This window comes from Ranitomeya imitator, chromosome 3 (genome assembly GCF_032444005.1).
Source record: "Ranitomeya imitator isolate aRanImi1 chromosome 3, aRanImi1.pri, whole genome shotgun sequence".
Taxonomy (NCBI): domain Eukaryota; kingdom Metazoa; phylum Chordata; class Amphibia; order Anura; family Dendrobatidae; genus Ranitomeya; species Ranitomeya imitator.
In genome coordinates this window covers 576,173,987-576,187,557 of record NC_091284.1, presented here as the reverse complement: position 1 = coordinate 576,187,557, position 13,571 = coordinate 576,173,987, and the positions used below count along the sequence as shown (strand labels likewise).

Sequence of the window (13,571 nt, the reverse complement as noted above, 5' to 3'; positions counted from 1 at the left end):
GTGGTGCTGGTGTAGCTGCTGATGGTTGTGGTGGTGGAGCTGAAGCAAGGAGAGGACATGGTCGTTCTGTACCTGCTTCGTGCCCATATATAACACCGTCTTCTGGTGCATGCAGGCAACAAGATGTTGTGCGTCCTTTCGTAGGCCCCAATGCCACTGCACAAATGGTGAGGCCACAAGATGTTGAAAAAGTGTTAGATTAGATGGCTGAGAGTGGCTCCAGTTCCTTTACATTATCTTCCACCCATTCCACTACAGAAAGTGCACAGTTGGCACCTGAGGACAATGATCATCTGGCTTCCACCTCACCCTCTTGCAAATCAGTCAAGCAGTCTGAGATCCAAGTCATGCAGCAGTCTCTTCTATTTGATGATTTCCCTGACTTGGGATCCGTGGCCCATCCACCTAGCCCTGTCCCAGAAGTGGAAAAGACTGAGTGTGCTGATGCCCATCCACTTGTTACGTTAGAGGATGAGTATATGGGAGGGCTAGTGCACACTGTCAATAGACCACCACAGCACATATCAGATGATGACGAAATTCAGTTATCAACTGCAGCGTCTTTATGCAGTGTGCACACCGGCAAGGAGGGTAGGCTTGTGAAGTTGGTGGAAGATGATGCAAAGGATGATGAGGTTCTAGACTAAACATGGAGTGGAGTATATCCTAGTGACGAGCGCTACCAGACATGCAAGAAGGATACTAGTGAGGACATTAGGTAGATAAGAACTGTTTTATTTAGTTACTTGTTTCGGGTCCCTATCTGGCTCCTTCATCAGGCTCATAAAAATATACAACAAATTTCAGCAAGTTGAATGGTCTTATATAATGACAACACCCATTGGGAGGAGCTTTTTATGTGATTCATTAACTCACATTTGTGTCCCATCTGATCCACAGAGGAGCACAACCTGGAAGAATATTCTGCCTTCCAAATGGTGTTGTTCAACAAAGAATGTTGTAAACATCATCTTGAGGGTTTAGTTGCACAACATACTGTATGTCTAAAAAAAAGTGTAGAAAACATACATAATCAGCCTTATTTGATTATGACGCACAATGCAGTGTGAGATCCCCCCCAAGTGGCCCCATGCCATTCCTGCTGGTGGAGGTAGACAGTTTTAAAAAAGTGATGTGATGGCTGTCCTGCAGAATGTTATTCCCAGCCACCACTACTTTTCCATGCAGTCCATCCCTGCCCTGCACACATGTTACGGATCAAATCAGATGTGTACTGTGCAACGCCATCAGTGGCAAGGTTCACATAACGATTGATAAATGGACCAGTAAGCACAGCCAGGGACATTACATCATCCTAACTGCCCACTTGGTAAATGTGCTGTAGTGGCAGCTGGAACAGAGTCAGAAGGCGTTCTAGCTCATGGTCTACCACCATCTAGGATTGCTGGACATTTTTCTGTCTAGGTATCTGCCTCCTCTTCCTCCATCACCTCCTCATTCGGTCACAATAAGACCTGCACCACCAACTTGAGCCCAGCCAGGGGGAAACAACAGTAGGCTGTTCTTAAACTCCTCTGACAAATCCCACAGTGTACAGAAGCTGTGGACTGGGATCAAACAGTAGACAGAAGTGTGGTTAGTGAACCTAAAGCCTGGCCTGGTGGTGTGCGATAGCAGGTGAAATCTCGTAGTTGCTCTGGGCCTGGACGGTTTGACGCACATCCCTTGCCTGGTGCATGCACTGAACTTGACGGCTTATATGTGATGTACCAACAAGGTGGAACTCCACCTTGCATATGCTGGAGAGACTGCAAGCAGCAAGCAGTGGTGGAGTTTCAGCTCCAGCACACATGCATACATCGCCCTACAGAACAACAGCACTTCACAACCAATGAGTGGGCCTCCACGTGTGACGTGTGTACTGTGTTGCGTTGTTTTGAATATTCCACCAATAAGGTCAGCTCTGGTGACGTCATCATCAGCATTACTATACCTCTTATACCACATATGTCTGCTGGAAAAACATTTCAGACCATGATGGAGAGGTGGTGGCATAGAAGGAAGAGGAGCAGGAGGAGGAACAAACCCAATGAACCCCATTACCAGGCCTGTCGTCCACACATGGCTCCTAGGGTGGGTTAATGTCCAAATATCAACCAGGTGCCCAACTATCCAGACAGTTTGGGAGGATGATGATTTGGAGGAGGAAGAGGCGGGGGAAGAGGAACAATCATGTTCACATCACAGTGGCGTTTAGATCAGCTCACTGGCATCACTGGAGTGTGACTGGGGGGATACAAAGTACTCAGACAATAAACCTCTAACTGAGGACAGCTTTTTGTTGCCTCTGCGCAGCATGGCACACATGAGTCATTACATGCTGCAGTGCCTGCAGAATGACTGGCAAGTTGCCCGTATTGTTACCAGTGCAGATTACTGAGTGGCCACCATGCTGGATTTGCTCTACAAGGACAACGTGTCATTATTACATCCATTACTGGAGAGCGATCACAAAATGCGTGAATGAAAGCACAAACTGGTAGAAAAACTACATAGGATTTCCCACTTGACAGCGGGGTCTCAGTGGAACAACAAGGCAGAGGCAGAGGAGGAAGTAGCCAATGCAGCTGGGACACCTCCAGCACCTCAGAAGGCAGGGTGACAAAATTTTATGAGCATACCACAGCATACAGCACCATCATGTCAAAGGGTCCATATTAACAGAAGCCAGTGTTAGAAAACATGGTGGGAGAGTTCGTATCCACACATTCTTAGGGTTGGCAGATCGCACTAAAATATAAATTATGATTAAGTGCGATCACAACCCGGGGTCCACCGAGCAGAGATGGTAAACCTTAGCTAGTGAACAATGGCAGAGTGAGATTGCGAGCAAGCACCTTAAACACACTGAGTTAAACATAACTCAATGTGAACGGTGCGCAAAGTAACTAGCTCTGTTACTCTACAGAGCGGTACTGTACCAAAGGGCTCTTAAAGCTGAGCTCTGTTACTCCACAGAGCCGTACTGTACAAGGGAGCACTTAGAGCTATACCCTGTTAGATGACACAGGAGTAGAGCAACAATGACGCTAGTTTGGGGCTCTATAATAACCCCCCAGAGATGACTAGGCTGGTGATAGTACTTGTTCTGAAACTCAGCTGTGCTAACCGTACACACGACTGGAGTCAGATCCTAAGTCATGCGGGAGTTCCCACCCTACACTGTCTGCCTATACACTCAATTGCTGTGCTAGAAGCGGCAAACATGCACACAGAGTGGTAGCGTATCCACTCACTCACACATAACACAAATGATCTTAGCGCACTGACACGCGTTCCAGGAAACCTTTTAAACCTTTCATCTTGAAGTCCAGTCAGACAGGACCTTGCTCGTGGACCAATCCAGAACTGCCACGTCACCCGAGCAGCTGACGACTGACCACCAATGAGAGGTCGCCACCTCACGAGCTTGCTCAGTAGGGTGATGTTTGAGCTTAGCCTCTGGAACACCTGCTCGCCGCTGCTTATTGCTAGTTACTATAGCTTTGGCTGGAGAGCCCACAATAACCAAGCGAACAGCAAGAGTCTGGGCATGACGCTGAGACCAATGTCTTTTGCTGAGCAGCTCCCATTGTGGCCGAAGCAGAATGGGAGACTGCAGAGGCAGACAAGGCTTGGGATCTACCCCATACAGTGGGAAAATCCCGGCGCCTAACACACATTTCCATATACTAACGGATCTGCCCCATTTAACTTTTGGGTCTCCAAATTGGACACATGGCCTGAGCTTGCCATTTATGCCTTTGAGGTGCTAGCCTGCCCTGCAACAAGTGTCATGTCAGAACGTGGGTTTAGCATGGCATCCACCTGTCCACATCCAACACTGGGAACCTTAAATTCCTTAAAATGAATTAGGCATGCATCCCACAGGACTTGGGTATACCTTTGGATGAAAAAACAGCAAAACACGGCAGAGGTTCTTACCTGCCTAGGCCTCCAAACAAATGCACTAACAGGGTGTAGTGGACCCATGTGGTAAAATAGAAACACAGGTGCAGCATAACCGATGACGCAGCCACTCACCAGCTACCAAACTAATGGAGGGGGTGGCTGCTTGGCACATAGCTGCACATAAAAACTTGTATGTGGCGCTGTTCACACAATGGAGATGCACAGCATCCAGGCAGGCCTAGTAGTGACACCCTTCTATTAGATCAGGCGGGCCTGCCCAGCGCTATCCAAATGCACCCCATGTGCACAGACACCACAGTTTACAAGCAGAAAATGGGCCCAACTGCACCCCGAAAAAAAGTGCAAAAAACACATAAAAAAATATTATGTGAGGTATTGGTTTATATTCTGGCCAAAATACGCAAGCTGATAACCCACGTCAAGGGTCCTCACGCTTATGAGTGCTATCTCTAAACAGCAAAAGCACAAAAAGAGGATTCAGAGATCCTCCAAAAATTAGAAAAAACAGCAAAACATGGCAGAGGTTCTTACCTGCCTAGGCCTCCAAACAAATGCACTAACAGGATGCAGTGGACCCATGTGGTAAAATAGAAACACAGGTGCAGCATAACCGATGACGCAGCCACTCACCAGCTACCAAACTAATGGAGGGGGTGGCTGCTTGGCACATAGCTGCACATAAAAACTTGTATGTGGCGCTGTTCACACAATGGAGATGCACAGCATCCAGGCAGGCCTAGTAGTGACACTCTTCTATTAGATCAGGCGGGCCTGCCCAGCGCTATTCAAATGCACCCCATGTGCACAGACACCACCATACCTTTGGATGACTAGACAGCTATAACAGCCTCACCCAGCCAGTGTTCAACTTTAGTTGCCTTTGGTTTCTTTTATGTGCCTCCTCCCCAAATACGAAAAACTGTATTGCTATCTCCTTCACTTCTTACGCCTACACCACCCGATCCACCTTCTCCAGTTGGATCTCCGCCCCCTGAGTAGAGACTATGGGTAAGATTTGCATTACAATGTTGAAAGTGGCACATACTGTCTGATCATTGATTTTTTTTCTCTGCCTGTAATCCTTCACATTGGCCTCTGAGTTACTGCTACGTAGTTTGAGCCATGTTTTTCCATTCTCATTGTTGAGTCTTAAATGTTGGAGACATTTTGTGAAATAGTACTAGAATCTGGTAGGGATTATATAAAGCATGGGCACTTTGTATGAATTGCTGCTCTCTCTATTGGTTTTCCCATCCACTTAACTACTGTGGGTCTGTTTGCTTTGCACCTTTGTTCCATAATATCCACTTTGTCATTGTGTTATTTTTTTTATACATTTCTGTGCTATGATTTAAATTGCTTGTCTAAATAAAGTCTGTTATTTTTTTTTATCTGGGAGTTTTTTGTTGTTCTCTTTTTTTCTTTGGTGTTTCTGATGTATATGAGAGTGTCCTATGGTACCTTGGCCCTCTGCACCACTTGGTATAGGGTCTGATTTATGATACTGTGTTTTCTGTTCCACGGATTTTGTTTATCGGAGACTAACACCTACCTAGTATGTTTTCCTCAAATGCATTTGCAGTACACATAGTACTGTAGCATACATTTTTGAACATTTGCGGTATGAAGCCCCATGCTCTATGGCTGAAATTTAGTGAAATCTTATGTGGGGGTAGTGTTCCTCATGTTCTGAGGCTGAAATTTTTGATCTTCTGTGCTGGAATTGTGCGCCATGCTCTGTGGGTTAAATTTTTAATAATCTTATGTTGGGGTATTATTCCCCAAGCTCTGTGGGTGAAATTTGAATTGGCTTCTGTGACAGTTTTGTGCCCCATGGTCTGGGGATGAAGTTTGTTTGCTGCTTCTGTGGGGACGCTCTCGCGCATGCTCTGTGGGTGAAATTTTTAACTTTACTGGTGGTAGCAAGCCTCAGTCTCCGTTGGGGCACTGTTAACATTCTTATGTTATTCATTGAATCTCTATTTTACCATCGCTTCCAAACTCCTTGAGCAGCACGTCACGCCGAACTTTCCTCCCACCTATCATCTAACTTGCTCTTCGGCAATCTACAATCTGGCTTCTGTCCCAACCATTCCACTGAAACTGCCCTGCTATGCTTGGATACAGCACTGTGAACAGCCAGCTTCTGTAGCAATGACTTTTTGTGGCTTACCCTCCTTGTGGAGTGTGTCAATAACTGCCTTCTGGACATCCGACAAGTCAGCAGTCTTCCCCATGATTGTGGAGCATACTGAAACAGACTAAGGGACATTTTTAAACACTTAGGAAGCCTTTGCAGGTGTTATTTGTTAATTATTCTAATTTACTGAGGTAATGACTTTTGGGTTTTAATTGGCTGTAAGCCAAAATCATCAACATTAACAGAAAAAAACACTTGAAATAGATCACTCTGTTTGTAATGACTCTATATAATATACGAGTTACATTTTTTGTATTGAAGAATTGAAATAAATTAACTTTTTGTTGATATTTTATTTTGTGAGAAGCGCCTGTAGGTTTAAGTGTTTGTCTTATGATTAGCTGGGCTGGCAAGACATAATGTAAAACCGGGAAATCAAACACCGTGTTGTGGAATATGAGGAAATTAACACAGCTCCTGTCCACGGCCAGAGATCACTGACCTGTACCATGGAACAGGGTTGCGAGAAGCGATACCTTCAAATATTTAGCAACAACTGTCATTCTTACCCAAGTTTCTGCAACTTTTTGAACAGTTGGTGGAGATTAGTTGGATGGTGCATGGCCAAGTGATGCTCAACAAATCTACTATATAATTGTCTAAGGATCACTTCCATCTGTCTGTCCTTCTGTCTGTCACGGTTATTCATTTGCTGATTGGTCTCGGCAGTTGCCTGTCATGGCTGCCGTGACCAATCAGCGACAGGCACAGTCCGGAAGAAAATGGCCGCTCCTTACTCCCCGCAGTCAGTGCCTGTCGCCCGCATACTCCCCTCTGGTCACCGCTAACACAGGGTTAATGCCAGCGGTAATGGATCACGTTATGCTGCGGGTAACGCACTCCATTACCGCCGCTTTTAACCCTGTGTGTCCCCAACTTTTTACTATTGATTCTGCGTATGCAGCATCAATAGTAAAACGATTTAATGTTAAAAATAATAATAATTAAAAAAAACCTTATTCTCACCTTCCGCCGTCGCGTCCTCTTCTCGGCACTGCAAGCGGCAGGTTCCGCTTCCAAAGATGCTATGGGAGAAGGACCTTCCATGACGTCACGGTCATGTGACCGTGACGTCACGGTCATGTGACCGCGACGTCATGGAAGGTCCTGCGCTCATACCAGTCCTGAAACCGGACACCGCACACAAGCGCCGGAACTACAACCGGCTCTTCGGATGGTGAGTATGTTTCTTTTTTATTTTTTAACCTGTTACATACGTGACTGGGCAATATACTACCTGGCTGGGCAATATACTACGTGTATGTGCTGTATACTTCGTGACTGGGCAATATACTTGGTGGCTCTGTGCTGTATACTACGTCGCTGTGCAATATACTACATCGCTGTGCAATATACTACGTGGCTGGGCAATATACTACGTGACTGGGCAATATGCTACGTGACTGGGCAATGTACTACGTGGCTGGGCAATATACTACGTGTCTCTGTGCTGTATATTACGTGGCTGTGCAATATACTACGTAACTGGGCAATATACTACGTGACTGGGCAATATACTACGTGACTGGGCAATATGCTACGTGACTGGGCAATATACTACATGGCTTGGCAATATACTACGTGTATCTGTGCTGTATATTACGTGGCTGTGCAATGTACTACGTGACTGGGCAATATACTACGTGACTGGGCAATATACTACGTGACTGGGCATTATACTATGTGGCTGTGCAATATACTACGTGGCTGGGCAATATACTACATCACTGTGCAATATACTACGTGGCTGGGCAATATACTACGTGGCTCTGTGCTGTATATTACGTGGCTGTGCAATATACTACGTGACTGGGCAATATACTACGTAACTGGGCAATATACTATGTAACTGGGCAATATACTACGTGGCTGGGCAATATACTGCATGGCTGGGCAATATACTACATGGCTAGGCAATATACTACGTGGCTGGGCAATATACTACATCGCTGTGCAATATACTACATCGCTGGACAATATACTATGTGGCTCTGTGCTGTATATTACGTGGCTGTGCAATATACTACGTGACTGGGCAATATACTACGTAACTGGGCAATATACTACGTGACCGGGCAATATACTACGTGTCTCTGTGCTGTATATTACGTGGCTGTGCAATATACTACGTGACTGAGCAATATACTACGCGACTGGGCAATATACTACGTGACTGGGCATTATACTATGTGGCTGTGCAATATACTACGTGGCTGGGCAATATACTACGTCGCTGTGCAATATGCTACGTGGCTGGGCAATATACTACGTGGCTCTGTGCTGTATATTACGTGGCTGTGCAATATACTACGTGACTGGGCAATATAGTACGTGGCTGGGCAATATACTACGTGGCTGGCCAATATACTACGTGACTGGGCAATATAGTACGTGGCTGGGCAATATAGTACGTGGCTGGGCAATATAGTACATGGCTGGGCAATATAGTACGTGGCTGGGCAATATACTATGTGACTGGGCAATATACTATGAGGACATGCATATTCTAGAATACCCGATGCGTTAGAATCGGGCCACCATCTAGTTTATTATAATTCAGGCCACAAAAGTGGCCTAAAAAAATCCAAAATAAAATGGTACTCTAATCCCTGACTGAAGTATATTTCTGATGTTGGCACACATCAGCTGAAAAATTAGTAAAATATATTTAGATTTGTATGCTGTTAATGATTTTGGTTCATTTTACACCAGCACACCTAGGGTTAAGACTTGCATTTAAAATGTCAGTCATAATGAGTCTGCTTGTGGTGTTTTTTTTACAACCACCAGAAAAGCCATAAAAACTGTCTGCGAGAATAGCTTGAAACTTATGCACAAGTGTAATTACAATTTAGAATAATCTGAGTTTTGATATGGCTATGACTGGAAAATGTAAATTATTTTATAATGTTTAATTTCAAATTATTTAGGGTATAATTTATGTATTAGAAACATTTTTGACAAAAGAATAAACATGTCACCTGTCAGATTGCTTATTTCAATTTCCCCAAATTATCAGAGGTTCTGAGTTTTAATTTCCTGATTTGCATTCTCTTAATTAAAATGTAATTTTGATTAAAAATGTCTCAGTTGATTGCCAAACTGTCTGGAACAATCCAGTCGTAAAACACCTAAATATCTGTATTTGCCGCTACTTAACACATTTTTTTCTAGACATAAATTACAATATTTAATATTTTAACATTATTACAAAATAGCAATTTTGATATTGCATTTTAAAGCTTTCAAAAAACATTGAGCTTGTAAGAATAGTACATTTTAGAAAATAAATATATTTATGCATGCATGAAATCTCAGTAACTGGCTATTTATTACTATAGCCATAGATTTAACTATTGACTCAAAGGGTTCTCCAAGAATTGAAAAAAATAACAACAAATAACTAAAGGATATATCATTATCAACATATACTTAAATACTGTTAGCTAGCAAATCACAATAATTTTGACCAAGGAGTTAAACACTTTTTAAATAAAATGGCCGCCGTGTTGTTACACTGACAGAAACTTGTCTTAGAATGTTAAGAACATCCATGTGAGAGTGTGCAGTTAGAAGCTCCATTGTTGTGACTAAGAGATGCATATACCAGGTACTATAATTAAGGAAGACAATTTGGTCACCATGATGAGGAACAAAGGATGGGCAGCAGTGTGAGAAGCCTCTTCATACCACAGTTCTTCTAGATTCTCCAGTATTAGATCACAGATACATGGTGAACAGCAATGTGAGCAGCATCTTCTTACTTCAGCACTTCTAGTTTCTCCAGTGTTAGATCAGTAAAACAGCGTGGACAGCAGTGTAAATGGCCTCCTCTTAGCCTCAACACTTATAGTATCTCTGGTATCAGATCAGAAAAATGAGATGGACAGCAGTGAAAATGGCCTCCTTTTTGCTGCACTACTCCTGGAATCAGCTTTATTAGATGAGAAGACGTTTCATGATTCATTCTAAGATTCGTGGCAGCTCTGATTCTGCTAAAATTTAAATTATGTTTTTTCCTTTTAGTCTAGCAAGAGATAATGTCTGTCTCATGCTAGCTGTTCTTTTAGTTGGTCAGCTGATGTTAGTTGGTTACCACTCCCACCCTAAATAATCACATGACCCATCAGCTGATCGTTGGTAATAGAGTTACTTCTTTGCAGACCCGTTAAAGTTTGGACCTCTCCTGATTTTGTTGCGTTGCTGCTGTAGGAGTGCAATTTCCTGATGCTGTATTCTCTGCTGCTTTGGAGCTCAGCTTGATCCTCAGCATTTCTCACGTGTTTGTCACTTCCTCTTTGTTTTACCATCTGCAGGGGTGAGGCTAGGGTCCTTGCTGGCCAGTGCACTAGTCAGGGTATATTGAAGTGACAATCGGGGACTAGGCACGAGAAGGCAACTGGGAACAGGATCGGCATAGGGTGCACCATATTATTAAAATTATCAATATTTATTAAAGATTATTTAAAAGATAACTGACAAAAAGACATAATCATAAAGACATTCCACAGGAGGGGCTCCAGACAGTATGGCAATATGCTTGATCAAAGATGGTAAGTATACAGCTCCGTTATGTATCTAAATATCTCATCAACATCAATGGGCCTGGAAAAACCAGGCCCATTGATGTTGATGAGATATCTAGATACACAGCGTTACTTACCTTCATCTACATTGTTGATAATGGTATGTTGGTCTTGAGTGACATATGCCAGCATGGTCTTTTTTCAGCTCTAGGCTATTTCTATATAGTTGGAATTGTTTTCTATATATTACCCCTATAGAATGGATTAAGATATACACTATATTATGGGGTATCTATTCAGTGCCATAGCGGAGCTGTATACTTATTGATAATAATAATCTTTAATAAATATTGATGATTTTAATAATATGGTTCGCTTCTTTTTGACTACTTAATAGTAAGTCTTTTTTGTGAGTACATATTAAAATGGTGCATTATATCATACTTACCAACAGTATCAAAGAATCATGCCCAATGTATCACAATGGGCAGTTAATCAGTGAACTGCAATTTTACTTTATACAGACTATTATTTATCAACCATAAATACAGATATTATTTATCTGGTATTCTGCAACTCAACTAAAGGAGGAGTACATAGCTGCTTCTTAAGGGTTAGTCTGCCAAAAGCAGGACATAGCTGTTTGCAAAGGATTAGTCTGTGTATCTTACAACATACTGTATAGAACAAGCAGTAGCTAAGCCGTGCATATGAGACTGCTGTAAGGTTTCCTTGCTACTTGTTTCTTCCTTCTCTGCTGCTCCATGTTACACAAGAAATTCTCTTATATTACTTATTATTATTACTTGCATAACTTTATGTAGTAAGATAACAGCACAGATCACACTCACAGCACCAATTTTCCATCTCTGAAGGAGAAAGTCAGTGAGAAGCTCAACTTGAACTGACTTCTATCTCCCATTCTTAAAGGGCCAATGCTTTTATCACAAACAAAAGGACATTTTTTCATTTTAATAAAAAAAAATATGTAGGAGAGGTTTAGATTTGTAGATTTGCTGTTGTTTTACTTCATGAGGTGAATATGTCCTTAGTCTATACTGTAGAACAGGGGTGCCAAACTGCATTCCTCGAGGGCCTCAAACCATGCGTGTTTTCAAGATTTCCTTAGCATTGCACAAGGTGCTGGAATCATTCTCTGCAGGTGATTAAATTATCCTCTGTGCAATGCAAGGAAATCCTGAAAACATGGCCTGTTTGCAGCCCTCGAGGAATGCAGTTTGACACCCCTGCTGTAGAAAGTGATGCATTATTGTAGTACTTTGTTGTTATACATTTTCATGTTATCCATGCAATTAATTTAAACATGTTGTTCTTTATAGACGCTCAGGAGAGCAAATATGGAGTGTCTCCATTTTTCTACTATTTTTCCTGCTCCTCTATGGAATTCTTGGTGTTCAGATGTTTGGGACTTTTACGTATCATTGTGTGACAAATGATACACAACCAGGGTAAGTGAGCAGTTTGATGCCTATAACGGGCTATCCTAGTAAAAACAAGTATTAAAATGTTAGTAACTTATCTCTAAAAAGCCACACAGTTGGTGATCTGCAAATTGGCACTCTACCAGAGTATAACATTGATTGTCAATAACCCGTTAGTGTCATCTGCCGTCGATGTTCAACCATTGATCACTCCACTTGTTTGTGAAGGGCTCAGGAGCTCGACTAAGCCCACGCCATCTGAAATTCTTTAATGGCAGAAATATATTCCCTTACAAGTCGCTTTCAATTATTTGTATGAAGGTATTGCTGGTATAAAGAAAATGATGTTCTCTTATGAAGCCCAACCTCAGTCTATGACTGAGCTTCACATGAAGACTAAGATGGCTGCTATGGGACCTTCAGTGGGCCCCCGGATGCCATGACAACCCATCTGCACCCCTTGATTGTGTCACAGGGGTCTGATGAGAATTGGTGCACACACATCAGCAATCACATCATTTAAATGCCGTTGTCAGTAATTGAACTTTTAAATGGTTAAACATGGAATGGAGTAAGCACTCTGTAGCCAATGCAATTATTGTTTATGTAGCCAGTTGGCCTCTTTGACCAAAGTCAGCAGATGTGCCGTCGTCTGAAAGCGGTTAAAAGTGAAACAAATATTCTTCATGCATTACACCAGTCAAAGACAGTGCTCATCAGGAAATTTAATCTAAAAGTCCTTTATTCCTCAATAGAGTAATGGCAACAGCAATGTTTCAATCTATATGGTCTTTTTCATACAGGTCAAAAAGTTGCTGTTGTCTGAACTCTATGGAGGAATAAGGGACTTTTAATTGAAGCTTGGCTGTATTATGTCTAATGTGTTCTGCAGATATGCCTACTTGGAGCATTCTTCAGGCATTTTGTGATCTGAAAACAGTGTATACTTTATAATAGAACTCAACGGGAAGGCTCAAAAGATGCCTGGAAAATTCCTCTACCCCCCTCTCCCATCGTTTTGAGCATTTTGGCAGTATTGTTGCTTGAAAAACCCCTAATGGTTTCTTCATTGTTAAATGGAGTTAGAAAAAAAAATGTTGGGAAAATGATAGTTAAAGAAGATGCAATAAATACCAAAAAACCTGACTGTGGTAAAAAAAACAAACAAAAGAAAAACAATGAAAAAGCACTAAAAAAAGACTCTTTAGGAAAAAAGCTGTGGATGTTTCTTGAAGGGTCTGTCTTCCTCTTGAAAAGCTTAGTGGGTTCGCTCATCGAAAAAAAAAGTAATTGTGTGCATAAATCCAAATGGGATTCTGCTCTATGAGGCTAGGTTCACATTATTGTTTCTGTGCGCAGCATATCATCTGCATGCGTAAATGCATGGCCAAAACGCATGCAAAAGCATGTTTGCGCCTGCACATCATCTTGAGCATGATGCAAACAAAGACGCTGCGTGTGCACGCATTT

The 13,571-nt window shown here is 42.5% G+C and overlaps 1 protein-coding gene across 2 annotated transcripts in view; it reads left to right on the top strand.

The window, feature by feature from the left end:
- The window catches only part of NALCN (sodium leak channel, non-selective), a 1,007,092-nt gene that overhangs the window by 185,311 nt on the left and 808,210 nt on the right, over positions 1 to 13,571 (top strand). For both annotated transcript variants that reach the window (XM_069757980.1, XM_069757979.1), the window contains exon 6: positions 12,000 to 12,128. In XM_069757980.1, coding sequence (XP_069614081.1) covers positions 12,000 to 12,128 — 129 coding nt within the window. The remainder of the gene's footprint in view (positions 1 to 11,999; positions 12,129 to 13,571) is intronic.